This window comes from Manis pentadactyla, chromosome 9 (genome assembly GCF_030020395.1).
Source record: "Manis pentadactyla isolate mManPen7 chromosome 9, mManPen7.hap1, whole genome shotgun sequence".
NCBI lineage: Eukaryota > Metazoa > Chordata > Mammalia > Pholidota > Manidae > Manis > Manis pentadactyla.
In genome coordinates this window covers 31,136,545-31,164,432 of record NC_080027.1, presented here as the reverse complement: position 1 = coordinate 31,164,432, position 27,888 = coordinate 31,136,545, and the positions used below count along the sequence as shown (strand labels likewise).

Below are 27,888 nucleotides of genomic sequence, written 5' to 3'. Positions count from 1 at the left end.
CCCCCCTTCACCAAGTCTCCCCGACATACCCCATTACAGTCACTGTCCATCAGCATAGTAAGATGCTGTAGAGTCACTACTTGTCTTCTCTGTGTTGCACAGCCCTCCCCGTGCCTCCCCCCACATTATACATGCTAATCTTAATGGAAGGTCCCCTGTTTTTGAGTTTTCTTTCTCCCACACCCCAGGTCGTAGGGCAGGGCTTTTATGTTGGCTTTTGTGTTACTCTAGGGGCTTCCGTTCTAAGGACTCTCCTATTCCAGAAGCCTAGCCCTTCGTGGGAGCTCTCAGAAGACGTTCAAGATAATAATTTACTGGCTCTCATGTTCCTCTAAGATTCCTCCAGTTATTCTCTGCAACCCAGTGGAAAACCTCTTGCTTCCTTTTGATAATGACGCCTGCTAATATTTGCATTATGATGTCTCCTTCTGGTCTAGGTCCTTCAAAGGCTAGACATAAGTTTTTCCATCCCTACTAACTGATACAGTGCCTGACATTGAATCAGTGGATAAATGAGGCTAAGAGGTCACTTCCTCCCTAACGGGGCCATTTCCTGCTATTAGATGTCCCCGTCTTGGATCCACTCTTCTAATGCAGGGCCCTCCAGGCCTGGCCCAGTCTTCTGCATCTCCTTCCTTGTAAGCATCATGCTTTCATGTGAGTCTGAAGTTGTGAAAGGAGTATAGCAGAGCCCACAGAGTAAATGGGACTCTGAAGTCCACAATGCTCCTTGACTTGGGTCTTGAATAGCTAAGACCTTTCCAGGAAAAAAAGAGGCAAACACAATGGCAAAAGGGCTTTAAGAGTAGATGGTATAAAAATAAAAAAAAAGAGTAGATGGTATATTTTAAGAATGTCAGACAGCCCAGAGGGGTTAAAACAAAGAGGCAGAGCAGTTTTGTGGTAGCATAAGGATAAACACCAAAGAGGTCCAAAAATGTAATACACCCTCAATTTTACACTTGCCCCTAAGACACGTGAAGCATTCCTGGGAATGTGAGATAGACACAATCAAGCCCAACCCATGTTCTCTGATTGCCTATCTGTTTCTGAGCAGCCCCCAGGCTCAGTAAACTCCCTGCAGGGCTCAGTCACAGGTTTTCAGAACACACTCAATCAGTACCTGCTGACATCAGCTATCAAATGGGGTATTGCTTGAAAATAAGGAATATGATTATCTCTGATGAGGGCAAAGCAGTGAACCTTTCCTCCACATTTATCCATCCTTCTCCCTGACAGATATGGTAATGAGAAGGTTTTTCTCCTTCAGTATAATCATCAACTCAGACATTCTGACTCCTCCAGGAGGAAACTAGCTGAGAGCCTGCTGCAAACTTTCAATTTCATTCAATGGTATAGAACATCCATTATATGTGAGTCCTCTTTATCATGGCATCGACCCTAACTTCAAAAACAAACCCCAGCTAGCTCCAAGAAAACACTATCTTTTACCCTGCCGACAAGAACAGTCACATCCAATTTTAACCGTGTTCTTCAGTTTTTCCTTTTTGAGCCTAATGGAGAGAGCACGTTATGGCATACTTGATAGATCACCTAACTTCCTTGTGCCTCAGTTTCCTCATCTGCAATACAAGACTAACATGACTTACCTTACAGGACAATGGTGAAGACTAAATAAGTGGGTATATGTAAAGTGCTTCACATAGAATCTGGCAAATGTTTACTCTTTTTTTTTATCGTAATCATCATCATTAATAAAGTGCTCAGTACAGCCTGTTTAACTGCTTGTTCCTCACAGCTGACAAGATCTACAAGGCATGTAGGTGAATCTGAAATTTCTATTTTTACCATTGCTACACAGTCATAAAAAAACCCCAGCTTATCCTGTATATTATCCACTTCAGGGTTCTGATGCACAAATCATCTGAGTCACAAACTTGGAATAACTTATCGACATCTGTGGTAAAATCTATTCTATTTGATTATTTTGAACTTGACTGTGGACTAAACTTCTGGCCCCTTAAAAGTTTCATCAAAGCACCTGAGGTGAATGGTCTTGCAAACACAGTGTATAATCAAGACTGACCTATCCATGACCCTTGGAGAAAACAAAACGCGAATAAAGACAGTCCTAAGATTGTAAGACTATTTATAAATAATCTCCCTGACTCAGGATGCTGCTGCACCGTAGCTTCTTGCCACTTCCAGGTTTTAATGCCTTGATTAATTATGAAGAGATGTTTAATTTTGTATTTTATTATGCATAACAAATATAAATTACATACCTGACTGTTCATAATTGTATTAAAAATATGTATCATTTATCCTTGAAAGTGAAAGGCCTTTTTCAGGATGGATAAAGCTGTTTGGGGAATAGAATATAGCTTGAATTAATGGTCCCACATTAATCACTTAGTTTATGAAAATGTGAAGGTCATCCTCTACTTTAAGATGCCTCTGAATTCCTTCTGCAAGGCCTGATAGCTGAATTTCAATATACGAAGAGAGGATTATTCAATGTGCACCACTATCCCCCTGAAGGCATACGGCTTTTATTTAATAAAAATGTTTTTCTAAGAAGCTTTACTGTAGCACTGTTACATTCTAGAATTTGTCTTGGAAAGGTGATTATTATTAGTAAGGACAGATGACCTGTCTCTTTGGGTAGAACTATGGATGTCATTGCCTGTGCCTGTGACATTTCCCAGAGTCAAAGGCTGATACGGATCACAGTGTGAATCTTTGGATACCACTTTTTGAGCACCTCCTGGGAACCAGGTATCCTGTTAAAAACATTATATTATTATTATATTTTATATACTGTTGTGAACGCTAATCAAATACAAGGCACTATGTAGAAGTTTTGCATTTATCTTATATAATCCTCGTATCCTCACTTCATAAGTGAAGAGAAGCCTCAGGAAAGTATCTTGCTATAAAAATTATGCCACTAGGTGAAACAACAGCCAAACTCCAAAGGTCAAGTTCTTTCATTATCAATGAACGCATTTTGTCTCAGGTCTGAAAATACGGATCCATGATCTCAAGTCAAGGGTTTGGAGCAGATGTAGCCAAGGTCAGAGAGGCACAGGGGCTGCTTCTGAAGGACCTTCAGGTTTAACTCACTCACTCAAATGGTTGCAATAGTTGTCAGTGGGCAAAATACTAAGGCCAGCTAGCAAAGGGCTTCATTCTGGCTCCACTGGTCATGTGACCTTTTCAGCTTACTTCACTGCCCCAAAATTCAGTCTCTCATCTATAAAGCAGTGATCACAGTACCTACTTCATACATACATTGAGAGGGTCAAATGAGTTAATAGCATGCTGAATGATCTGCTCTGGGTATAGTACGTCCTGAACTACCAGTGTCAGCTCCTACTGTTCTTACTTATTTCCTCCTCCTTCTCTAATAAATGCAATTACTATTCTGGATTTCTGCAAACCAATCATTGGCCCCCTTCCATTTCTTTCCCTTTTCACTTTGAATCTAAAATTCTAAGTGTGTAGAACCTAAAACCTCAAAAGTTTTTCACAGCTCCCTTCTCCATTTGATACCCCAGACATGACACCAATATCCCTTCTTTCTTGATCTCATTTCAGTACTCTTGGTTCCATTTTAGGTTAAGATACATGTTGAATAGCAACCCCACAATCATTACTCCTGGAGAGCTTAGCAAGGGAAAGACTAACCCTGAATGCTGTGAAGAAAAATGTTTAGCAACCAAGAAAAAATTGTATCCCACATTTTCTGTCCAAACCAACCAGTGTTTCAGTAGATATGTGCCGTGGGATGTCTATGGATTTGCAACAAAATCATTTTTATTTTTATTGTTCACACTTAAGAAAGTGAATGGAACTGTCTCCTTTAAGTACAGACATTTAAAATAGCAGTAACCAACTGAAAAGAGCATGAATTAGAGTGAAGGTTTGCCAATTAGGTACAACTGGGAGCAAGGGTGGCCTGAATTACTCACAGTTCTCACTCAAAAAACATATTCTGTTAAATTGGGAACAGTATCGCCTAATAATTAGGAACATGTGGTGTGTGGTCAGATATCCTGGGATGTAAGATCCTGCCATTTAAAGTCTGCCGTTTATTGACGGTGCAATCTTAGCAAAGTCATTCAACCTTTTGCAGCCTGATTTTCCACATACATAAAATAGATATAGAATATTTCTAACTCATGTGCTTTTGCTGCAGATTAAATGAAATAACATAAAACATTATCTTAACACAGGTCTTCGAACAGTATGTGTTCAATAAAAAGTTGCTGTTATTACTAACACTATTTATATCATCAATAGTATCTTCATGGTCCTCATAATATTGTTCATAAAAAGAAATAACTAGAAGAAACTAAAAATAATGCCAACTATTGATCTGTTTCCTTGGAGAACAGAGTAGAATAGCTTGTATTTACCTGGTAATTGTTGAAATATAAATATGGATCCAACCAACACTAATTGAGTACTGTATGTCAGCACTGCCTCTTTACAAACATTACAGCATTTAATTATCAAAAAAGCCTCTATAACAGTTTAGAAAACAGTCACAGAAAAGTGGCTTTTCCAAGATTAGACAGCTGTGCTTAACAGGTGCAGAGCAACAATCACAACCCAGACACAGTACCTGCCCACAGTAAAGGTTCATTGGTTAGTTATTGAATCAATGGATGGGTCAAGGATGAGATATGGGTTAGTAGAAAGATGAATATAACTTTCTGACTGTGACTACTTTGCTTGGATTCCTTAATTCACACTTACGGTGTGATCTTGAGAGAGTTGTTTTTTCTGAGCCTCAGTTTTCCCCACCTGTAAAATAGGGATAAATATATTTGCCCTACAGAATTAATGTGAGGATGAAAGGAGACAGAAAGTGGAAAGTATCATGCCTGGTACATAGTAAGAGCTCTGTATATGCTAGTGTCCTTGCCTTTTCCCCTTGAACTAAATTCTACCTCTTCCCCAAACTGTCACAGCCTTCTGGGTACCAAAGAGCCTGTCATAGGCCCTTCCCTCCCTACCAAGGACAATCATTTATTTGTCTTCTAGGTTTGGAGTTCAAAAATCCAGTTTCTGTGTTGTCTTCTCTGAGTCCAAAGCCATTCATATATTCCAATCTCACCATGCCCCTCTTCTTGGCCCACCATACCCTTTTGAATCTTCTTTAAAATACAGTCTCATAGCCTCTCCCCACCTCTTCATTTCTCACTAGCTCACTCTACCTTTTTCAAAACAGTGCGAGAATTCATAAAGTCATGACATGCTTTTCTTCCTCACCTTATCTGTCAATATATTATTTTCCAGGCTTTTAAACAGCATTAGAATCCTACCTTCTTCAGGAAGCTTTCCTAAATTAAATTCATAAAATTGATTTTCTTAAACCCTGTATAATCTGGGAATGGACTTCCTATTTTCCTAGCCCTCACCTCACTTACACACCTAGGGTATCACTCAACACTGACTTATCTCCTGAGTGTACACACTATATAAATTCTCTGTTGTCCACTGATATGCTGAGTTAAGGGCCAAATGGTATTTCCAGTACTCTTGTTACTATATCATAAGGCAATGTGAATTGTGTTCTTTGATTATAAGCTCTTACAGTGTATTGGTCAGTACATATTTCAAAAGTGCTTTATAAAGGATTTATATTATGACACTACAATGCAGTTGTATTGTTTCTTATTTACCTGTTGGGCTCTTACTCATCTTTGTGTTACCCAGTGTTTGCCACAATTCCTAGCACCCAGGAATGGTCAAAGGACCTGAATAAAATGTCTGTTTTTTTCTACTCTAGTTCTATGAGCTCACAGAGGCTTAAATTTTTTTTAGCTTAAGTGACCAAGGAGGAGAAAAAGACAACAGCCATACTGGTTCAGGATAACAACTGGGCATTACATTAAGTGCTTTTAATACAACAATTAATTTTGTCCTTATAACAATAGCATAAAGGAAACATAATTACTTTCAGGGATGAGGGAACTGAGGCATAGTGACATTAAATTACTTAAACAATAAACAAAAGCATGAGTTTGAAATCTTGGTGGAATCTGTGATTTTAAGCCATTATTACTTGTTTTTGTGTTGTATTGTCTTGTTCAGGTGCCTTTTGAATTGTCTACCAATTCATGTTTACCTTCTATTCATGGAATTAGACCCTAGCTCCTTATCACAGCATGCAAGGCTTTCCCCAAACTGGCTCAACCCTTCCTTTCCAGATGCAACTCCTAGTACCCTCTCCTTATCCCCTGCTCACCAACCAGAATCAATACACCCAGTGTTCCTAAATGCTTTTGTCCCTTTACTTTCCCTGTTTTTTTTTTCCCCCTGGAATGCTATCTTTCCTTCCTATCTATCAAAATCTTTCTTGTTCCCTATGACCACTTCATTAGCAATAATCTCTGCGAAGTGTTCTCCATTCTCAGGTTGGAATTACTTGTTCAGTCTTTGTTATATGCAAAACTCTTGGATTTTATTTGGAGATACAAAACTACTTAGAGATTAACTAGTGACTTGCCTGCCTCTAACCTTAAAATGTAAATCCTGGAGGGTGGATTTATCCTTATCAGTGCTGGTGTACTCACAGTGGCTTGCACATTACTTGGTAAACACTTGCTACAAGAATGAATGATAAAGAAAAAAGAGAGAAAAAGAGTGTGAAGGAGCAGGGAGACAGGGGCAGAGGAAGGTGTTGGGAGGAGGACTACTTAATTTGGTGCCTCATGGAAGGTCCCTGGTGCTTAATTAACTCAAATCTGCTCTTACTTTGAAATTAAAATGCAGTCAAAGTTCTCTATATGCTTTCAAAACACTCATCACACTTAATATCTGCTCAATATCTATCCCTATACCTGGGAGAAATTTACACTGACTAAAGTAATAATATTTTATTTTAGCAAACATTTATGAGCTGCAATATTAGGTAATCACACCAAGCGCTTACAGAAGTACAATCTATTTATTTCTGGACATCATTTTAGAGCATCCTGAACATGCTGCCTCATATACGAGACAACTCTCAAAAGCCCTTCCATTAGAAGCACCACAATCGAGAGAAGCGAATGTTTTTATGCCCTTCTATGGACACACACGTGCACACGGAAAGGAGTAGGAAGCCAAAAATCCTCTGAATCACACAATCAATACTCCTTTCAAAACATCCACTGTAAGATACCCCACTGAACACAGTGCATATTTGCAGCGAAGGCTCTGTGCCCCCTTCAGGGACAGCAATGCCTCAAGTGTGAGGTAATCCCATTATACTCATTGTAATTACAGGCCTGTGTCCTGAGCCTCCTGCCGACAGAAGGCTACCTCATCTCATTTCTAATTAAGAACACAAAATTCTTCCCAAAACACCTTCTTTATTACACACTGTGTACTTGGGCTATCAGGCAATACCCTCACATTCTGGAAGAATCAACTGCCTCTTTTAAATCTGAAGAAACCGCCCTAGAGTTAATTATGTCAATTAAAACCTTTTCCCTACACCCAGGATAAGCCCATTTCACTAGAACAGCAATGGGACTACAAGAACAAGAAAGCCTGGTTATAACGAAAGGTAATTAGAGAACCGTTACAATGAAAAGTAATTAGGTGTTCAGCTTAAAAACAAAGACACACACCAAATAACCAAATTTAGGAGAAAAATCTTGTCCAACCAAAAGGAAATGATTATATAAACTTTCTTAAGTGAAGTATATGTTTACTCTAAAAAAAAACAACTGAAATGGTAAACAACCAACAGCTGCCAAATTTGTTTCCCTTTGGCCATATTGCTGAAAGTACAGGGGGTGTGGAGAGATCAGGATGCAAAAGTCTTCTGTAGCAGCATCTTATCTTGGAAACCAGTTTCTATAGGTAACCAGCCCTGTGACTAGGGGCAAGCCTCTTTGCTGCATGAACTGACTTCCTCATCTAACAGCAACCACCACAACAAAGGAATTCTGAGTTAGGAATTTCCCAGGGTGGTTTCCTGTATTAACATTCACTGAGGGCCACAGGTCACTCAGACTCACTCTTAGCCTAGTAGGAAACAGCTGGTGTTCTTTATTTCACCTACCACCCTCCAGCATTATCAAATGCCTCAGGCATAGAAAAACTACCTAAGCAAAGTCTCAACAGGCAAAAATGTATCTTAAGAGTGCTTCTAATGAATGAGGCCCTTTCAATGGGATTTCATTCTCCACTTCTATTTCACTGCCCTATAGTAAATGCTCGGGTTCATCCCTTATTTTTTTGTGGCAGTGATTGTTGAAAAAGAATGGCAACCCCTGGAAGCTTGTAGAGAAGGAAATTATTGCTCCTCATCCCAGACCTACTGAATCCAAAATGAGAGCAGAACCCAGCAATCTGTGTTTTCACAAGACCTCCAGGTGATTTTGATGCACACTACAGTTTGAGAGCACTATAAAGGCCTCCTGACATGTCTCCTCGCCTTTACTCTTGCTCTTCTCTCATACATTCTTCATACTGCCACCAGATCGGTTTCCTACAATCTGAACCTGATCAGGCCAAACTTCCTCTTTCTCTCTTTCTCCTTCCCTGGCCCCTTAAGTAACATGGATGTTTCATCCCTCATCAAACAAAAATTCAAACCTCTTAGCTGGCATCCCAAGTCTTTCACCATCTGGCCCCCTCTGACCTTTCTGAAGTCACTTCCTCCCACTCCCTCGTGTGCACTCTATGTTCAAGCCATGGGGGACCTCCTGCTGTTCCAGAAAAGTCCATGCTCTTTGAGGAGTCTGTCCTTTGCTCAAGCTGTTTTCTCTGTTCAGAATGACCCCCTCCCTCCAGCCCTGTTTTCCCTGACAAACTCCTCCTCACCCTGTTAGACCCTTCCCCAAATCAGCACCTCTCTCAAGTCCTCCTCTGGCTCCATCCCTTACTTTCCACTTCTCCCCTTATGCCACCAAATCAAGTTGAGTCTACAGTACTTCTATTATTGTACAAATTTAATGAACAAATTTAAATTGCTGTGCTATATGGTAGTCCATTTGCATAGCTCTCTTCCTCACTAGCTTAAATTCTTCAGAGGAGTTTGGGAAAATACCTGGGTAGATTTTTATTTTATTTTTATGTCCTAAACATTAGGCATATATTAGGAATTCCAATTACTATTTCTTTGAATAAATGAATTGACTTTTGAATGCCTACTATCTACATCACTACTATGCTAGCAACTTACCACTTTTATCCCTATTTTATAGATGGGAAAACTGAGGTCAGAGAAGTTAAATAACTGCTGGGTAGTAAAAGGCAAAGCTGATTCAAGTGCAGGTCTTTTAAACTCTAAAGCTGATTCCCCATCCCAACCACAATGTTTTCCTAAATAAAACTAAAGCTTGAATGACTATACACCGCAATATCATCCTTAATATGTTTTCACATTTTCTTGCATGCAGTTTCCATTAGATGAAATAAAGACCTAGGCTGTGACTGAACTAACTTCATGAAGCCAAATATTGGATATATGAAGCCAAATACATCTGGACTTCAATTTCTTCACCTTCAAAAGGCTTTGTTATGTATTACCCATAATAATCAGCTATTATTATTCTTTATTATTAATGCTATTTGATACAGCATAATAACTTTGGGCCATAATCATCTATGACTGTGAATTAGATTATTTGTGTTTGATTACGCTTTTTCAAAAGCCTAGCTCAAGTCTCCGCATGTTCATGATGCTCTTTAAAATGTATTTGATTGATTGTTTGCTATTGCAATTGTTTCAATTCTCATTAAAATGTTTTGAGTGAATCAGAGTATGAAGTTGACAACAAGGTCTTTCTCCTCAATGAATATTTAATCCTGGTTTAGATTTCCCAATCAAAATTCATCAAATAGATAGAAACTGACTTTTTATCTTTACAACTAGTTACACACATTCTATTTTGCCAATTTTATCCTTGGTTGGTGTAGCTAAACCTTTGCAATAGTTATTATCACTGTTGAAGTTGTTTCACTTCCGACCCTCAAATTAATAAATACTAAGGAAGAGTTTAATTAGCTAAAACCTAAATTGTCACTATTAATTTACTAGCTACATTACAATTCCTTGTAAAACATTTATGCTGCAGTAAATGGAGTACCCACTTTCCAATGATCATGTGGCATACCTAATTTACTACACAACTAAATATTTAATTACTAATCTTAGTAAAGCTAAAGGCACTCATCTAAAAATTAAATTGCATTACTTGCAACAAAATGCTTAACATCATTACCTCAGATATAAAATCTTATCAAAGAAATAATGGGAAGTTCAGGCATTTGTAATTATCTCTGAAAACTTTTCAAAATAGCTCAACAGGTAAATGGAATTATTGTAAATTATTCAGATTTTTTTAGGAAGGTCAAATGGGGAAAGTCGAAGTTTTCAGATGAGTATACAGGTTCTGTGTGGGATGATGAAAAGTTCTGGAAATGAATGGTGATGATTTTTGCACAAAATTGTAAACATATTTAATGCCACAAGTTGTAGACTTAAAAGTAGTTAAAATGATGAATTTTATGGTATGTATATTTTATCACAATAAAAATAGACTATATTCAGGTTTAATTATTGTCTTCCTCATCCCCTATACAATGTATTCCTTGAATACTGAATTGGCCCTCCACAAACACTAAGACACCCCTAGCATACTATATGGCATCTATCAAAAACATTTGTTTATGGATTGTTGGGAATTTTTCTGAACTTCAATTAAAGATTTCTGAAGTTAATGCCTACTTTCTTTAAAGAAAATAGTTCTACTTCAGAAAGTCATGCTATTTGCTCAACCAGTGATGAAAATGTCTAAATTATAAATAGGTTATGATATGGACAAGAAGCAATATGTATTCTAGAACATAGAATGCTAACTATAAGTGAAAGGTAAGCTATCTTCTGGTCTTTGACGTTCTCACAGCCATGGAACAGTCTCTAGGGGCAGAGAAACAGATGGAAGTATGTGTACTGAGCAACATACACAGTGATGATGGATACTGATTCCTTTCCAAAAGCAGAGATGGTGCTTTGGGAAGACAGAAGTTCATTATACTAATTAGAGGCCCTTGCCCTACCTCCTCAAAGGATGTTCTCTTGGGTAGATATCAAGGCAGACACTCTTGTGTAGATGCTTTTCAAATTAATGACTCAACAACCACATGGCAGTAACCTAGCATCTCTGGTGAGATCAGCTGCTTAAATCAGGTCTGCCTACTAGAGTCACCTTCCCAAAACTTCTCAGTAAAGCTTAGGGTTGCTTTGTTGAGGCAGAGGTTTGCTTGCCCATCCATGCTGATTTTGTAGAGCACATGATTATGAAGAAGTTCAAAGTAGTCCTACTGTACGTCAAATCAGAGTTAAAGTATGGGCTGAAGAATTGACCATTCATTTGTGGGGTTCCACAGAACCCTACTCTAAAATCTCTTTCTTTTAAATGAGGTGTCCCACTGTACTTATTCAAAGCACTTAGATAATGCCTCTTATATCATGAACATTTTCCCCCTCAGACCTCAGAACAACTTGATGAGAGAGGTACTATTCTCACTTCATAGGTGAGGAAATGGAAGCACAAAAAAGTTTAAGTAACTTGCTCAAAGTCCTACAGCTACTAAATGGTGGTGCTGGCACTGAACCCAGGAAGTCTAGATTCAGAAATACTGCTCTTAAATACTCCACTCTTCTGTCTCAATATACCACACAAGCATTAAAAACAGGAAGAATTTCTTTCATTTAAGGCATTTTTTTTAGGACACTATGCATGTCCACATGTACTACCTAAGAGCATAATCACACCAGGTGTGTTTTATTCTAAACCTGTAGACTAGGGCTCTGTGAATTAGAGATATGCCAGGTGGTCTGCAATCACACATGATCCCCCAGCTTTAAAATGCTAAGATTCAGTAAAAAAGCATAGAGGGTCTGCCAAGCCAGAATAAATGTTATACCACTAAATCACAGCTAAGAGTTTGCTTTAATCGCATGTTTCTTTTTTCCTGATCTATACCTGAACTTCTCAGCAGAGAAATCATCACTTGATAATTTCTGTATTCTTCTGAAATCCCAGGATTGTATTAGCAGTAGTGTGAAAAACAGCCTTTGTTCAATAACAAGGGACAAATAACTATTTATTGAATCATTTCATTGACTTAAAAGTCCATAGATAACTAATTCACTTGAATATTATTTTCCTGAAAACAGCCTAAGGTCAACCTAGAAACACAGAAAAAAATATGACATAAAACTTCAGGACAACCTGGTAGGTGAACTGTAAGAAACTAGGTGACAAAAAGCATATATTAATCTGATATATATTTAAATTTGCTTTCTAAAAGGAATAGTGTAGTTCAGAAATGCCAAGCACCATTTCATTCTGCTGCATTTCATCCTGTTTTTCTTAAAATACTGGAGAAATGACTGATACTAAAAGAAATTCTGACTTGTGTATCACACAAGCCATTTCCATAGTGCTATTGTAAATTCCAGACATATGCAAGGGAGAAAAAAAACTTTAAAATAATGGATCATGTTTGACTTAAACATAATATTCAAAATGTTACACTTGGGGAGTTAACAGAATGTTATATGCTGAGAGAGCAGGAGGTGAAAACGTCTTAGAACATACCATATCCTCCATACACTAAATCTAAGAATATTAAAAATCATGATAACAATGGAAAGGGTTACTTATGGAATAAAAATGGAAAATAGAAACAGATTAGTGGAGATATTTGCCTCTAAATATCTCAAAACTGCATCCTAGAGCAGAGGTAATAAAGATGGTTATTTATAAGAAACAGATCCAAAGTGGCTCCATTCAGTTCACAGCAGGAGCCTCCAAAGTAGCAATTAATGCAACCACTGGTGTGGAATTGTTTTTCAAATGCCATCCTGTTGGATGCTTTTTTTTTTTCTTTTTTAATGGGAACAGAGCTCAGAAATCAGTGTTTTGGATCAATTATTTACTGAAAATAACATCACAGGTTATTACTACCACCATCCAATAATATGAATACAACCAGTAATACTTTTGATGAAATGGAAGGCACCTGTCAGCGGCTGTTTATCTCAGACTACAATGGTAGGGATTGCATCTCCTTGAGATTGGATCACCTTGAGATTTGATCTTGGGAAATAAAGGTAGTGGCAGGCATCTCAATGGTGTTGGAGCCACTTAAGCTCCTGCCAGAAGAAGGGATGAACTGATATTCGGAAGGTCTAAGTTCAAATCCCAAAAGTTGGCTCCCAGTGACTGATACTAGTCAAGAAAACTCCCAAACCTCATGTTTCTTGGGGCTTAGTTTGTTCCGTTGAAAGACATGGGAAACAATGTAGCACCACGGTCAAGAATGTGGGTTCACAACCCAGTTTTGTGTCTCTGGGTTCATTAATTGACCTTTCTGTGCCTCATCTGTAAAAGTGTGGATATAGTAGGCCATACCCATAGGATCACTGTGAGGACTAGATTAGTTAGAACAAGTAAAATCTTAGAATAGTGACTGGACCATTGTATGGACTCAACAAGGGTCATTCATTAATGTTACTATTATCATTTAGGAAAGGAAGGTTCTTCCTGGTTTTGAAATTCAATGCAACATTGTTTAGAGCTCTTCCTCTCCTTTTTTCTGAGACCTGGAGTAAAGCTACAAAGGTGATATGATGAATTCACTAACTGGGAGGTGGGCATCTTGGGTCATTCAGCACATGTCACTTCACTTCAGACAAGAAGTATTGTGCTTGACTGACATTAGCCAAACAGAGAGAATCATTTTCTCTTAAAAATTGCTTGGTGTGTTTTAAAAGAGAGGATATGTGGCAAAGGTGGAGTGGGGACTCTTTATAAGGACAATTTAGGATTTATTATTAAAAAGGAAATTAAAACTTAGAATACCCTCATAGTCAGTATACTGCAAATTTTCACTTAAGATGTTCTCCTCAGTGATTTTTTTCCCCCTCTAACCGGCAGCAAAGATATAATCACGCATCTCCTTACTCTATAAAACCAGGATGGGAGGGAAAGTCCATTTCAAAACCCAAGGGAGTAGTAGAGTAAGACAAATCATTAATGAAGAAGTTAACAAAAGCTTCTTGGCATCTTTTCTAGAACTTTGCAAAGTAGTAAAATGAATGAAAAGAAAGAAAGGAGGTTAGGGGGGCAGGGAGGAAGAAAGGAAGAGAGGAAATGTTAACTGTTGTATAATGAACCAGATACTTTACATGCAGTTTTTAATTGAATCAAAAAACCATGTTAATATATGAGAACACTAATAGTTAAGGAGCTGCCATCACTTGCTCCAGGCCATCCAAACAGGAAGATGTCATGTCAGATTTGAACCTGAGTCTGCAGTTTTTCATCGCCATGCTGTTGCTCTTGAGGGAGCAAAAAGAGCATTCCCAAAATGCATGAAGGAAAGAAGTCAACAAAAACGACAACATACCCAAGCGGCTTAGAAAACGATTAAAGGAAAATAAGTCCTAGGCCAGAATAGTGTTCAAAAAAGGGGGAAAGAGAAAAATTTATTTTTCTTATTCTCTTATACCTTCCTAAACACCAACACCTCCAGCTGCCACCAACTCCAACACACTTATTCCTCTCCCACAGCACATCAGTTTCCACCCTTCCTGTGCTGGAGAATCACAAAAATTTCTCATGTCAGATGACGTAACTCAGTACCACTACGGGAGTGAACACCATGGACACTGACTTCCTATCTCACACAGCGTTTAACTCATCATGCCTGCTGCAAACTGGTGAAAAACCAGAAGCCCTCCTCATAGTCAAAACTTCTCCCCACAGTCAACACTGAGGAACAGTGGAGGGGAATGAAAGGAAAGCAAACCATGTCTGTTTATAAAGCAGAGTTACCTTTCAGAGTTACCCATAGTAGCAGGTAGGTGTGGAAGGGAAGAATTGTACTGGATGAGTTTCATTTATTTTCTCAGTTTTACCAGATTTATTGGATGAGTGGTTAGCATTCACTTCACTTGCTCTGTTGGTTGGACCACGTGAAAGTAAGCACTGTGATCCTTCAAAAGCAGCCCATTCCTTCCCTTTACCCTCTACTTCTTCCCCACTTTCTTATTAGTAATTTTAATAACCCCTCCTGGTTCCCTCATAAGAATAGATGATGTGACCCTGCAGAGGCTATGTGTTTCTATGAACTTATATGCTTTGCATGAAAAAGAACATTCAATTGGTTATGTGTGTCTCCCTAGCAAGATACCCTCACCCTGGGCACTAGAAAAAGCACACTCCTTATTGGACATCACCATATATAGTCATCAGGGTGTCACGGTATGTTAATCTGCTCAGGCCACCATAGCACAATACCATAGACTGGGTGGCTTCAACAACAGAAATTTACTTCCTCACAGTTCTGTAGAGTAGGAAGTCCAAGATCAAGTTTCTGGCAGTGTTTGATTTCCAATGAGAGTTCTTTTCCTTTCCTCTTGCATGCCCTCACATGGCAGACAGAGATCTCTCTTTTTCTCTTCTTATAAGGCCACCAATACTACCAAATTAAGACCTCACTATTATGGTTTCATTTAATCTCAATAATTGCCTAAAAACCCTATCTCCACATCTCTAGAGTCATATTATTGGAAGCTAGGGCTTCAATTTATGTATCTGGTGGTGGCAGGGGTGGGTCCATAGCATATGGGATTCTCTACATAACTAGAATTTTCAGACTGAGAAGGTACAAGAAATAGACAGGTCATGCTCAAACACAAGCCTGTAATCTTTTGGCATGTGTGACAAAACAGCTAGGGAATTTTACAGTTTGACATATCACTGTTGGTGGTTGATGAGAACCCTGGAATGGTGCTGGTTCCTGTTTATTTCACTTCATGTTAGTGGCATGAATAGTGGGGAAAGAATAGAACTGGAGCCTCCAACCCCAGTTATAGAACACCTCACACTCCCTCTTTCTTCAAATGAAAAGGAGCAAAGAAAACAAAGCACCTCTTAATGTTGTTCCCACTTGGCAAGTGGGGAGGGTCTCCATTATATTCTTCTCACTAATGTTTAAAGACATTCTGAGCCCTTTGTTCATATCCATTTGACATAAATTTTCTTAGTTTTTCTTCATGTTAGGCATTGTGTTAGGTGCTGGAAGCACAAAGATGAATGAAATCAAATCCTTCCCTTTAATGACTCTGAAGTCTTACAACCAATCAGAATTAGAATCAAAGAATGATAGAGTTGGAAGGAATCTGATGGCCAGATGAAGAACTTAGGCCCAGAGAGCTCAAAAGAAAAGTGAAGGTGGCTCAGATGGCCGGGACACAGCCAGTTAACACACAGGTCCACTAACCCCTAATCCAGGCTTTATTCCTGCTCAGCTCACAGTCCTCCATCCAAGCAGATGATTCAACTGGGGTTTACGGAAGGCCTCCTATGTGCTAGGTGTGCTGATTGAATGGGACAAAGTTTATATGTTTTGATAATTTAATTAATTATTTAATAATTTATTTAGATAACAAAGACTACCTCAGATGAAATTACTAGTGAATACCACAAGGCATTATTTACAGTGACATAATCTCTCTATTAACCCCATAAATATAATACATACACAAATAAGTATATACATTCTCTGACTATCAAATTTATCCATATGATGGTCATCACGGTTGAGCTAATCTTGCTGGGTGGGAGTGTCTCCCCTTCCATTTTCCCCACTCAGTGCAATACTATGGAATAAAATACACCAGGTAGAGGGAGACCATTCTAAAGGTACAAGCCCTAGAAATATGGTGAACAAGATGGACAAAACATACACACAAGTAAACAGTTTGCGACTCTAGTTCTATAAACTGGACTGAAGATAAACTGTCTGGATATCTGGTTCTTGGGAGACCCCCAACAAGAAATCAGGTCTTATTTCCAGCCACACAGTTACTCAGCAATGATGAAGTGCAGGTGGGTGAGAACATGGATGTTGTGTTGGTCTCTCTCTTCTCCACATCACTGTCTCACCCAACCCAGGAAAATTTTAAAGAGCACATAGCCTGGGTGGTTAGGGTAACAGGCTCTGAATTCAGCCAGACCTGCCCTGAGTACAGGTTCCACTACTTCAGATCTTGAGCAAACTCCTTAACATTTTTTATCTTAGTTTCTTCATCTATAAAATGGGGGCTAACAATAGACTACTTTAGGGAGTTGTAATAAGGATTAAATGAGATGATATGTGGAAAGTGCATGTCACAGTGCTTGAGTAAACTCAGTAGGTAGGCATCACCATTATTAATACCAATTTTAGAGTGTTTTTATGGCCTGCTATCTTTCTGTTGAGCCTACCCTCCCCCACCTTCACATTGGCCATTTCTCAGATTCTGTCCCCACTGCGCTTCCCTCGTGGGCCGGCTCACACCTGTGCCTTGTGTCCTGCCAGGGCAGGCAGCAGTGCTGGGATCTCAGAACAGGTGCTGCTGTCCGTTTGCTGCTTGATGCACCTGCCAGGAGACAAGGGGGACCTGCAGGGCTGCGTTCGTTCTGCACAAATACCTGTCCCCTTTGTCACCAAAGCTAGACACTGGCGCTGAGTCATGCTTCTGCTCATGACCAACAAGCTCTCAAGACTCAGAAAGCTCTGAGAAAGGTGCCTGAGAGCACAGCCTGTCCATCCCCCTCTCCAGGTTAAGCTGCTCTTCAATCTGCCATAAGGCAAAAATAGAAGTAGGAAGATTCTACCGTTCACTGAGGATTAGAGAAATCTTCAGCATCAGGATGTTTCTTCTTACGCCTAAGCTAAATTTCAGATTTTGCATTTAAATTTATTTTTTAAATTTATCTTTCATAGAAAAAAATTGATATCTAGCTCATTGAAAACATACATAATATATACAGTATAGTATACAGTATATATTACATATGATATACATATATAATATATAGTACTTTTCAAAGAAATACATGTGATTTGATAGCAAGTATAACCTTTAAACACTATACACACATCTAGACATACATTGCACACATATACACACACACACACACATACATATAGAGTATTGTTTTCTGGTTAAGAGCTTGAGCACAAGTCAGATGTGGTATTTTAATCCCAGCCACCTAATAGGGATGTTTTTGCTAATTAATAGTAATGATCAAACTAGATCCTTCTATCAACACAGTTTTCAGCTCATAGAAAGAATTCAGTAAAAGTTAACTATTATTGTTTAGACATATAAATACATGCTGAGAGATCAGGAGGCTTAAGCTTTTCTTCTGCACCTAACTTGCACCAGTTTGATTATTGCTTTTAATCCATTTCTTCTATTACCTTCATTTTCATTTTCCCTCTATTCATTCACCTTCCTAAATTCAGAATAGGGCATAGAATGCCAATTAAATCTAGCCAGCACAGGACAAAATATGTGATATATTTTAGGATTATCTATTGTATTTCCCTATGCAAATGATTATTACGATTTGCAAATAAATCAATGTGATTTGATAGCAAGTATAACCTTTAAACACTTTAACTCCTTTTATCCCTAAATAAATCCATTGTTATTCATTCTTTTAGTTATACCACACTTCATTGATTCTAAAATAACTTTTTCCCCCACACTTTAACGTCTCTGAAATCAAGATTTATTTTGCAATTGATGATGTTATAGCTCCATTGACTTTTTTCTTAGTAATACATGAAATAATGGTACATCGTGCAACTGATGACAACCTAGAGTCCATGAAATTGGGTGTGAGAGACAACTACGTTCCAGGCATTCTTTTAAGCCCTAGAAATATGGTGAACAGGATTGAACCATCCTTCATTCAGAGAATCCACGTTCTAATCAAGAACACAGAGAAGTAAAGTTGATGACAACTGATGTACACACTGCTGTGGGAGCTGATGGACGACCCATCCTGGGCTTGTAGAGGCCACAAAAGGATTCCTAGAAATGGTGATGTCACTTAAGGCTGGAGCGCAATCAGTGAGCTGAATGGCTTGCCTGTGGTTTGCTAGTCAGCCAAACAAGATAAGAACAAGTCCAGAAGCTAGAAAAAGCATAGGGCATTCAGGGATTTGAAAGTAGTTCAGAATGCTGAATTGAAAGTATTCCTGGAAGAGGGGCAAGGTGTGACAGCAGAGAGGAAAGCAGAGGCTGTATCACGATGGGCCTTGTAGACCATGCTAAAGAGACTGAACTATGTCCCGAGGTTACTGTGGCTCTACTGAAGCATAGGTGTTGCTTCCTTTGACAAATAAGAAAACTGAGGCCTAGAGAAGCCAAATGATTGACTTTAGGCTGGATAGTAAAGAGCAGGACTAATTTAATTTCCTCCAAAACCTTACCATAAGCCCAATGATGTTTATGTTATACAAGGATCATGCAGGACATTATGTTCTCTTGGTGGCCCTACTGCCAGCAAGTGTATTGCTAGAGTATCCTTCATGTTAGTTTATGTTTCATTAATGTGTTTGTTTTAGACAGGAAGGAGGGCAGAACCAGTGTGTTGATTATTAAACAATTCTTTAAGGTGAATACAACCTAATGTCAGGATATTTGGGCTCAGTTACATCACTTGTATATTGTATATCATTATCATGCTCATGTACAGTTGTGTCTATTAGATGATGGATATTTATGCCAGTCATTTCTAAACGCATCATGCATCTATTTTTCACAGTGTATGCTTAAATTAATAGATATGCCCTTTTAGAGTAATACAATCTAGATAGTGACTAAATTAAGCAATTTAAGTTGGAATGGGACAAACAGGCTTAAAAGTAAGACACTAACTTCTGAATTAATTACACAGGGTCAGAAAAAAGAAAGAATAATTATTTGAATGGAAGTATTCTATTCCAGCCAGGCAGTCTTGATTACATATTATCACATTTAAAGTAATTTTGCTAATAGAATGTGTTGGTATGTCCAAACTGTCTTTTCAATGAAAAAAGAGCAAAGAGCCTTTTGCTTTTCTTTTTTAGAAAAATGATGTGAATCACCTACCATCTTTGACTCACTCTAATAGGACAGTATATTTACAATTGTCAAGCATTTAGGTCCTTTTTGATGAAAGACATTTTGATTCCTATAGGAATGATTACAAATGCCAATGTTTAGGTTATGATAATATGATAATTACTAGCTATTTGAAAGGAATAATAGGTGTCAAGATGATACCTTGTTACTTATCCAACTAAAGAGGATAAAGAATGTAAAATCTTTAATAACAGGACAGACAACTGTCTATTCAAGATAGCTTAGGTATAGTCTTATCTGAAACAAAGGGGTTGAGTTACAAGTTCAGTAACTTTGATCCTGTAAACCTCATGACTTTGTAATTCTAATATTCAAAAGAGGAGAATAAGAAGGAATGGTTAACCTTATTCAGACAAAACAGGTGAATGACAGGTAGTCAGAAGAGAATGCTGGGAATCAAGGAGTCATTTCTGAAACTGCTTGAGTAAACTCAGGTTCAAATCCTGGCACTGAAACTTACTACCAATTCTGTGACCTTAGGGTAACTACTCTCTTCTCTGGGCCTCAAGAAAAGTAATTCCTATCTTATGTGATTGCTGTGAAGATTAAATGAAGATCTATGTATAAAGCAGCTAACACATAACATAAGGGAACAGAAACTCTTGTTATTATTGTTGTGATTAGTATTATTGTTACATTCCATGCTGCTATTTAATTCTTTTGGCATTTGATGAGGTAAAACAGTAGACCAGGCAACCATGAGGCATACTGCATGTTTAGGGATGGCATTTAGCCTTCACATTCCCAATTAGCTTTTCAATTAACCCAGCCTTGAAGAATGTACTTCCCAGACCATACCTGAATGCTAAAATAGGACTGCTGGGCTATGGCGAGTACGGGTTGTTTTTATTAGAGTAGAAGGAAATAAACACTGCTACCTATTGCGAAAAAGCAGCCAACATTTACAGAGGGCACTAAAAGAAAACCACAATCACTGTCTGTGATGTATACCCCCAGTGCTAAAACATGCTCTGAATCTACCATGAGTTCTTTCACATATAAGTAGATTGGTTATTTTCTAAATAAAACTCAATAACAATCTTATTTTGTTCATTTTCCTCCATTTTATAATAGAGCATGCCAACATAGAGTCAGCAGCACTTTTATCCCCCTCCGTGTTTGCAATTACATGAGATCTGATGTTATTGTAATACTTTATATGAATCTATTCAGCGTGCAGTATCATTCGTTAACTGTCTTCTCAGTTAAAATATATTGCTAGACCCAGACAAAAATTTTAATTCACAATAGTTAAAGTACTAAATTAGGTACACAGCATAAACTATTTTCATTCACTAAGCATTGACTGAGGGCCCTCACTGTTCAAGGCATCACGCCTTTTAATTTATTCCAGGAACTCTGTGAATACAAATTCCATGAAAAAAAAAGAAAACAACACCCCATTTTCATGTTAGGTCTCATCATCTAGTGTTCAAAATTAACTCCTAGCTCCCCTGGCTACCAGAAGGCGTTAGAGTTAATCATTTTTCTTTGGTCTTTACCACTTAGAGAGGAAAACTTCAGTTCTCTAATGTTGATGCCCTTACTCTCTGAATGAGATAAATAAATAATTTAAAGCCCTTGACCCCACATTTGGTTTCTTCTTACCTATTCTAAGCGTTAGCACAGAAATGAAGGGAGATAGAAGAGGACCCTCACTGGCTTCTTCCCCGAACTGGTGTTACTCCATTGCATTGCCATCGTTTTTAGGTGCTATACACTGAATTTCATAGAGCTCCTGTTCTCCACTTTTAGGCCCCAGCCTGAATTAAGCATCACTGAGATTCAACTTTTCTTTGCATACTAATTTGGCATAAGGTATTATCTCCCAGTGGCTTTCAGAGCCATTTGCAGTCTCTGACAGTCCTCTCATTCATACAACCTATAATTTTCATAGGAAGAAGGCACTTTTTCTAAACATTTGCTCCAGTGAAAAACCTACTTACAAGTTTCTTCCTTAAAAATTACTTGAGAAGCAAAACACAAAACAAAACCCCCCAAATTCAACTGTTTAATGTTTGGCACTGGTATGTGCTAATTAGGTTTGCAAACTTTCTCCCTGTGATACGTAAAGTAGGATACAGATCAATTCGACCCCATCTTGGCCTTCCTACCTCCACCTCCCGAAGAGTGCCATTAAATACAAAGTCTACCATCACTCTACAATCCTCAGACTTCGACAGTCTAAAAGGCTACATTCCACAGTCAGAACTCAGATGCTGCCTTCTCTTTTCACACATTCTTACAAATAGTCATGTCTTGGTCTCTCACCGGGTTCTTGTTCATGTTATCAACAAGGAACAAATAGCAAGTCAAACTGAAGGGACCTTTGCAGTTGAGAAGGACTCTGCCAAAAAGCCATCTCTGGGTCAATCCATGAGCAGATTTGAGGCAGAAAGCAGACTGGGCCAAAGATCACATCCTCAGACTAATGTGGAAAAATCTGTTTCACAAAATTTTGTTACCTTTGGAAGTTTCCCCAACACCTATCAAATTGAATACCAATACCCTAAATATGACAGTTTGGCCAGTGCCTCTGAAAGGACAAATTAGAGATGCAAGCTTGTAATAAATCTTAGGGCTTACAAGCTATTTTAATTTCATAGAGAAAGATAACTGATGGGATAAATGTACATAGAGGTTCTCTGGAACCACTAGTCATGCTTAATAAAAGAATACAGAGCCATTCTCTAACTGGCCATGACTATCTGGTTATAAATACAATTCTTGCTCATTGTAAACACTCTTGAAATGATGACTCTGTTGATTTGAAAAGATATCAAGCACCCCCGTGGAGTCTGGTCATTGTTACTCAGAGTCCCAAATATGTGCTCCTAGGACACACACACTAGGACACAAGTCCTGGAGAAGGGCTCAGGGATTTATAATGACCCCTTCAGAACCAAAGATTGTAGTAATAAAAATAATGCGGTACAGCAACAAGTTTACTAGAGGGCTCCCTGAAGAAACAGACATTTCAGCTGCTTAACTGCTTTCACCCTGTGTCGTTTAAAGGAATATTAAGTCTTTGCTGAGACATTCTATCAACTGATATCACCAAATATTTTGAATAGCTAATGATCATATTAACCCCAATGCTCCCCTCCCAAGTAGCTAGGCTCCAAGTTACCCCTTCTGCAAGTGAGAGGCAGGTTCTCCTCCCAGGCTAATAAAGACTGCGTCTGTCCTCCGACTAGCAGTCCAGAGCAGGCAGCTGGCAAATCGCAAAGGTAATCCTCAGCCCCACTCATTCCATACCTTCTCTGATTTCGCCTTCCTGGCATTGTGCACGAACCTGCGGCCCAGCTTCTTGGCGTACCAGATAGAGGCGAACATAGCGATGCCAAGGGAAGGGATTCACAGGGAAGTATGCACGATCAACTTCCCACCTCGGCTCCGAGGCAAACGGAATCAGGCTGGAGCTGTCACTTGCAGGCTGTTGCTGTCTCAGTTCCTCTCATGCTGGTTAGCTGAGAAGAAGGTGGGAGGAGGGAGGGGGCTGGGGGGAAGGCAGTCCTGTGGCCAGGCTGCAGGTATATTTACATCCTGCCAGCAGGAGGTCCGGGTGAGGCGGGTGCTCCTCCGTAACCAGCTCACACACATCCAGCCGGCTAAATGTCTGTCTGCAGCTCTCCGGAACCGTCACCACCGAACTCCATGCGTGTCAGGAGGAAGGGAAGCCGCAGTCAACGCGGCCGCCCGGGAGGCGGCTCACCTCCGGCCCCAGGCCCTGGCATTTGCCCTCCTCAGCGGGGCTTGCCTCTGTCTTCCCAGTACGTGCGGGCGGTGGTGGCCGCGCGAAGACAGAGCCACACGCCGCCCTGCAGGTAAATGAGCCAATACAGGAGCTGCCCGGCTCGGGGCGGGGAGGCAGGGCACCGCGGACCTGGCTGCGCGGGCACAAACAGGTGTCCCTGGAGCCTGCATCCTGCTCCGATCCTCCGGCAATACAGGGCTGTCAGGGGGGCTGGAAGCAGAAGTGTCCTTCCCTTGCTCCTGCTCACCTTGTTTTGGTCCAGGGGAAAAAGCCCTGTCTCTGCTCCTCAGCCAGCCTTCTCTATAACTTGCAAGAGCAACACTTACTTTCTCTGGAGGGTGGCCTGGGACAAAGGGCAAAGTGAGCAGGACGAAATGCACTCCCACATGCCTGAGTGCAAGTCCTTGGTCTTCAAACTCATTGCTTCCACCTCTAAAGCAACAGGGCCTCTTTTGTAATAAGCACCAGGTTTTAGGCATGAGGATGGGGAGAGAGGGAGGGTCTTAAATTTACTTTTAAGCCAAAAGAGACAATCCACTCCTTTTTTTCTTTTTTTCTCTCTATTTCTCTCTTTTTTCTTTAATTCCAGAGTTTTTCAGTGTTAAATGGAGGCCTGTAATATCACTTTTGGGAAGGTGGATTTATGGCAACTCTTAAACCATGCTCCTCTGAAGAATTTTCATGTTTGATTTTACCACTAGGTGCTTTCACTTTCAATTATCTGATTAGGGTTTACACTATCATGTGAAACATTTTAAAGATAAAATCAATTTTAAGGAGCAAGTGTTTCCTCCAATGAGAGATAATGTTTTGGCCTTTACCCATGTCTCCAGAGGACAAAAACTGCTCATCTTAGCAAGGAAAACCTTCCTTCTGCTGACATACAGATGAGACTGAATCCAGTAAACGTTTTCCAGTTGATCTGACAGAAGAGCCCCTATGAGCGAGCATCTGTGGACCACACAACACAGCATACTTACAGATACCTGGGGAAAAACCTCCCTTCTCTCCCTGTAAGTCACTTGAGGCTTACCCCCAAGAAGGGCTGGGTCTGCAGTCAACAACTGCTGTTTAATAAGGTATACATTAGTCACCCCTTTTCCATGGGGCATACGTTCCAAGACCACCAGTGGATTCCTCAAACCACAGACAGTACCAAACCCTATATATACTGTTTTTTTCCTATACATATATACCTATGATAAAGTTTAATTTAAAAATTAGGCACAGTAAAAGATTAATAAAAGCTATGTGAATGTGGTCTTTTTTTCTCAAAATCTCTTACTGTACCTCTTGATGATGTGAGATGATACAACACCTGGATAAGATGAAGTGAGGTGAATTCCATAGGCATTGGAATGCAGCATTAGGTAACTACTGACTATTGTCTATTATTGATATGTCATCGAAAGGGTACCATCAAGCCATCTGCCTCTGGACTGCTGGTAACTGAAGCCACAAAAAGCAAAATCTCAGATAAGGCAGGTGCCAATGTATTGAATATCCTCATAGGCAATGAGAGGTGGAACAAGGTAGGGTGGCATAGGACAATGGTAGTCAGGACCCAAGTCTCTATTACTTATAAGGTAACCCTGGTGCCCAGAATGGTGTTTAGCACAAGACATTCAGTGTATGTTTGCTGAATGAATAAATGATCTGGGTTCTAGCCCTGGCTTTGCTTCTAACTTATTTCCTTGTTCTCTCTGAGCTTGAAGTATCCCAGCTGAAAATTAGAGAATTGGGCAGATGATTGTTAAGACCCCTTCCTGCCCTATGAGTCCAAGATTCAGGCAAGTCTTCATGTGAGTATTGAACAGAAATGTCTATTGCTCACCAGGGACAGAGGCTCTGGCAAAATGACTCAGTGTTCTGAAAAGCCAACAGTGGCACCCTTGGGGCAGCTCAATCCTTCCTCCTTGTTCAACATGCCTAATGGCCACCTACGGTTTGGTTTTGCCATTAGCTGTTTCTTTTCCTCTCTGTTCTCACATCCTACGAATTCTACTTTCCTTTAATTTCCTTCTGATGCTCTTAGACAACCCCTGTGTCAAAATTCTCCACATCACACCCTGTAGTCTTTGGAGAAAAAGTGCCACAGAAATCCAACAAATAAATGATAACTCCTGCTTAGTTTTCAAAGAACTACTCAGCAGGACCACATCTTACTCTAATGTTGCCATGAAGCCAAAGGTATTCATGACTCCTGCATACAAGCTTATCCAAACCATTTTGTAGTTAAAAGACTATTTAGTTAATAGAAGTAGATAAAAAGGGGAGGGGATAGCAATCCTTCCTAAATTAATGAATAGAAATTTCTGTTTTTAACATTCAAAATGGAATTAGGCAATAAAGAGGTGAGAAAAAACATGGTGAGCTTTCAAACTACTGATATCATGGGGGGAATCAAAGATGTTAATTTACTGTGATGGGATTGCCAGATCATAAAAAGATTTTTGCACTTCCTTCATAAGTTAAGATTTCCTAAGCTACTAAAACTTGGGTTTGGAGAGATCGTTGATGTTTTATCATTTTGTTGGTTGGTTTTACTTTTATATTGAAACTTTAATGACCTTCCTCATGCACCTGACCTAGGCTTTATAAACTTTTATAGAGTTCTTAAGAAAATATATTTGGCCTGTCAGCTAAGATTTAACTTGAAAAAAGAGCAATAATAACTATTATTCCTTAACAGGCAGTTGAAGGTACAAAGGGTGGTGAAGAGTAGGTCATTTGTAGTCAGGACCCAGGCTTATGTTATGCAAATGATTGGCACAATGTAGGCATTCCAAATATATGTGTGGAGAGTGTCTATGGCAAAATAGGAAAAGCCTCAAACTTGGAATGAGTAGGAAATCATTTGAAGCATATCTACACATTTTCAGTTTTAAAAGTTTTTTGAAAGATGGGTGTCATGTCAATGGAAAGAAGTCATGACTATAGTTACACAACCATCTTCCCTGGGTTCTCTTTGGGCAGATGTGCCAGCTACCAATGCTGGCAGCTGCCTACAGCAAATCCTAATTGTCTCCAACCATTGCTCTGCTGATTGAGATAAATAACTTTTACAGCTATGCAAAATATAAGGGGAACAAGTTTTCCAGATGCTTTCCATCTGTACATCATCACTACCTGGACAGACCTTTTCCTCTGTAATTTCATTTTTAATACTTCTCATATGACAGAAGCCTACCAGTGCAGCTGAGTTTGAGATGCAACATTAATCCTTTTAATGAGCAGCTTTGGGTTCATGCCTTCACACACACTGTGTGAGCCTCCTCTGAATTCTCAAGGTAAATGCAGTGTTTAAATCAAGCCCTTAAGCATTATACAACTACACTTTCTGCCTAGCACATGAATGATTTTCTTTTAAAAATCATCTAACTATGTCATAGGTAATTATAAAAACAGAATAAACAGTAAACGCTAGAAACTAATATCTGGTAGCTTGAAAAGCTACCTAGGTTAGGTGTTTCGTATACAACACAGAAAATACAATGTTTGAGATATAAACAAGTTAATGTACAAACAAATAAACATTCAAATATTTGATTTGCTTGTATATCTGATATGCATATTTGATAATCTTGTTAACATCTGATATTAGTCCATTATTAAACAGTATGTGTTAGATAGACATTATATAGAATTTATGACTAAAATAATATAAACATACTATTTAACTTCAATTCACAGGAATGCCAAGATGTTGATGTTAGTTAACTCGGTAGAGTAGTGGAAAGGGAAGATAAAAAATTACATTTTGCCCTATATAGTTGTGTACTGTTCGAGTCTTCTACAATGATAATAGATTCATGTTTACTTGTATGATTAAAAAGCAAATACTTATCCACAAAGTATTGATCACTTACTACATGTCAAACACTGGCAACCCCAAAATGAATGATACGCTCCTTCTTCTCAAGCAGTCCTACACGACTGGGGACACAGATGTAAAAATAAATAAATTTCAATTCAGAATGGTATTATAACAGATGTGTGAAAAATAATGTGGAAACTCAGGAAGAAAATTACTGTTCTTTGGTTTCTGTATGATATAATCCCAATAATAAGTGTTAGCTGCAAAAAGTGTAGTAATTAGAAACAGTGTATATAAAAATGCAAAGGAATAGCTATATCTTTCTGCATGTTTTATCTATATGGACAATAGAAAAAATGGTCA

At 39.0% G+C, this 27,888-nt stretch overlaps 1 protein-coding gene across 10 annotated transcripts in view; it reads right to left on the bottom strand.

The window, feature by feature from the left end:
• The window catches only part of DLG2 (discs large MAGUK scaffold protein 2), a 1,919,888-nt gene that overhangs the window by 795,798 nt on the left and 1,096,202 nt on the right, over window positions 1-27,888 (bottom strand). For 2 of the 10 annotated variants that reach the window (XM_036895432.2, XM_036895434.2), the window contains exon 1: window positions 23,210-23,723. The exons of the other annotated variants lie outside the window; for them this stretch is intronic. In XM_036895432.2, coding sequence (XP_036751327.1) covers window positions 23,210-23,287 — 78 coding nt within the window. In that variant the 5' untranslated portion in view covers window positions 23,288-23,723. Of the gene's footprint in view, window positions 1-23,209; window positions 23,724-27,888 lie in introns of those variants that run through there. 10 annotated transcript variants of the gene reach the window in all.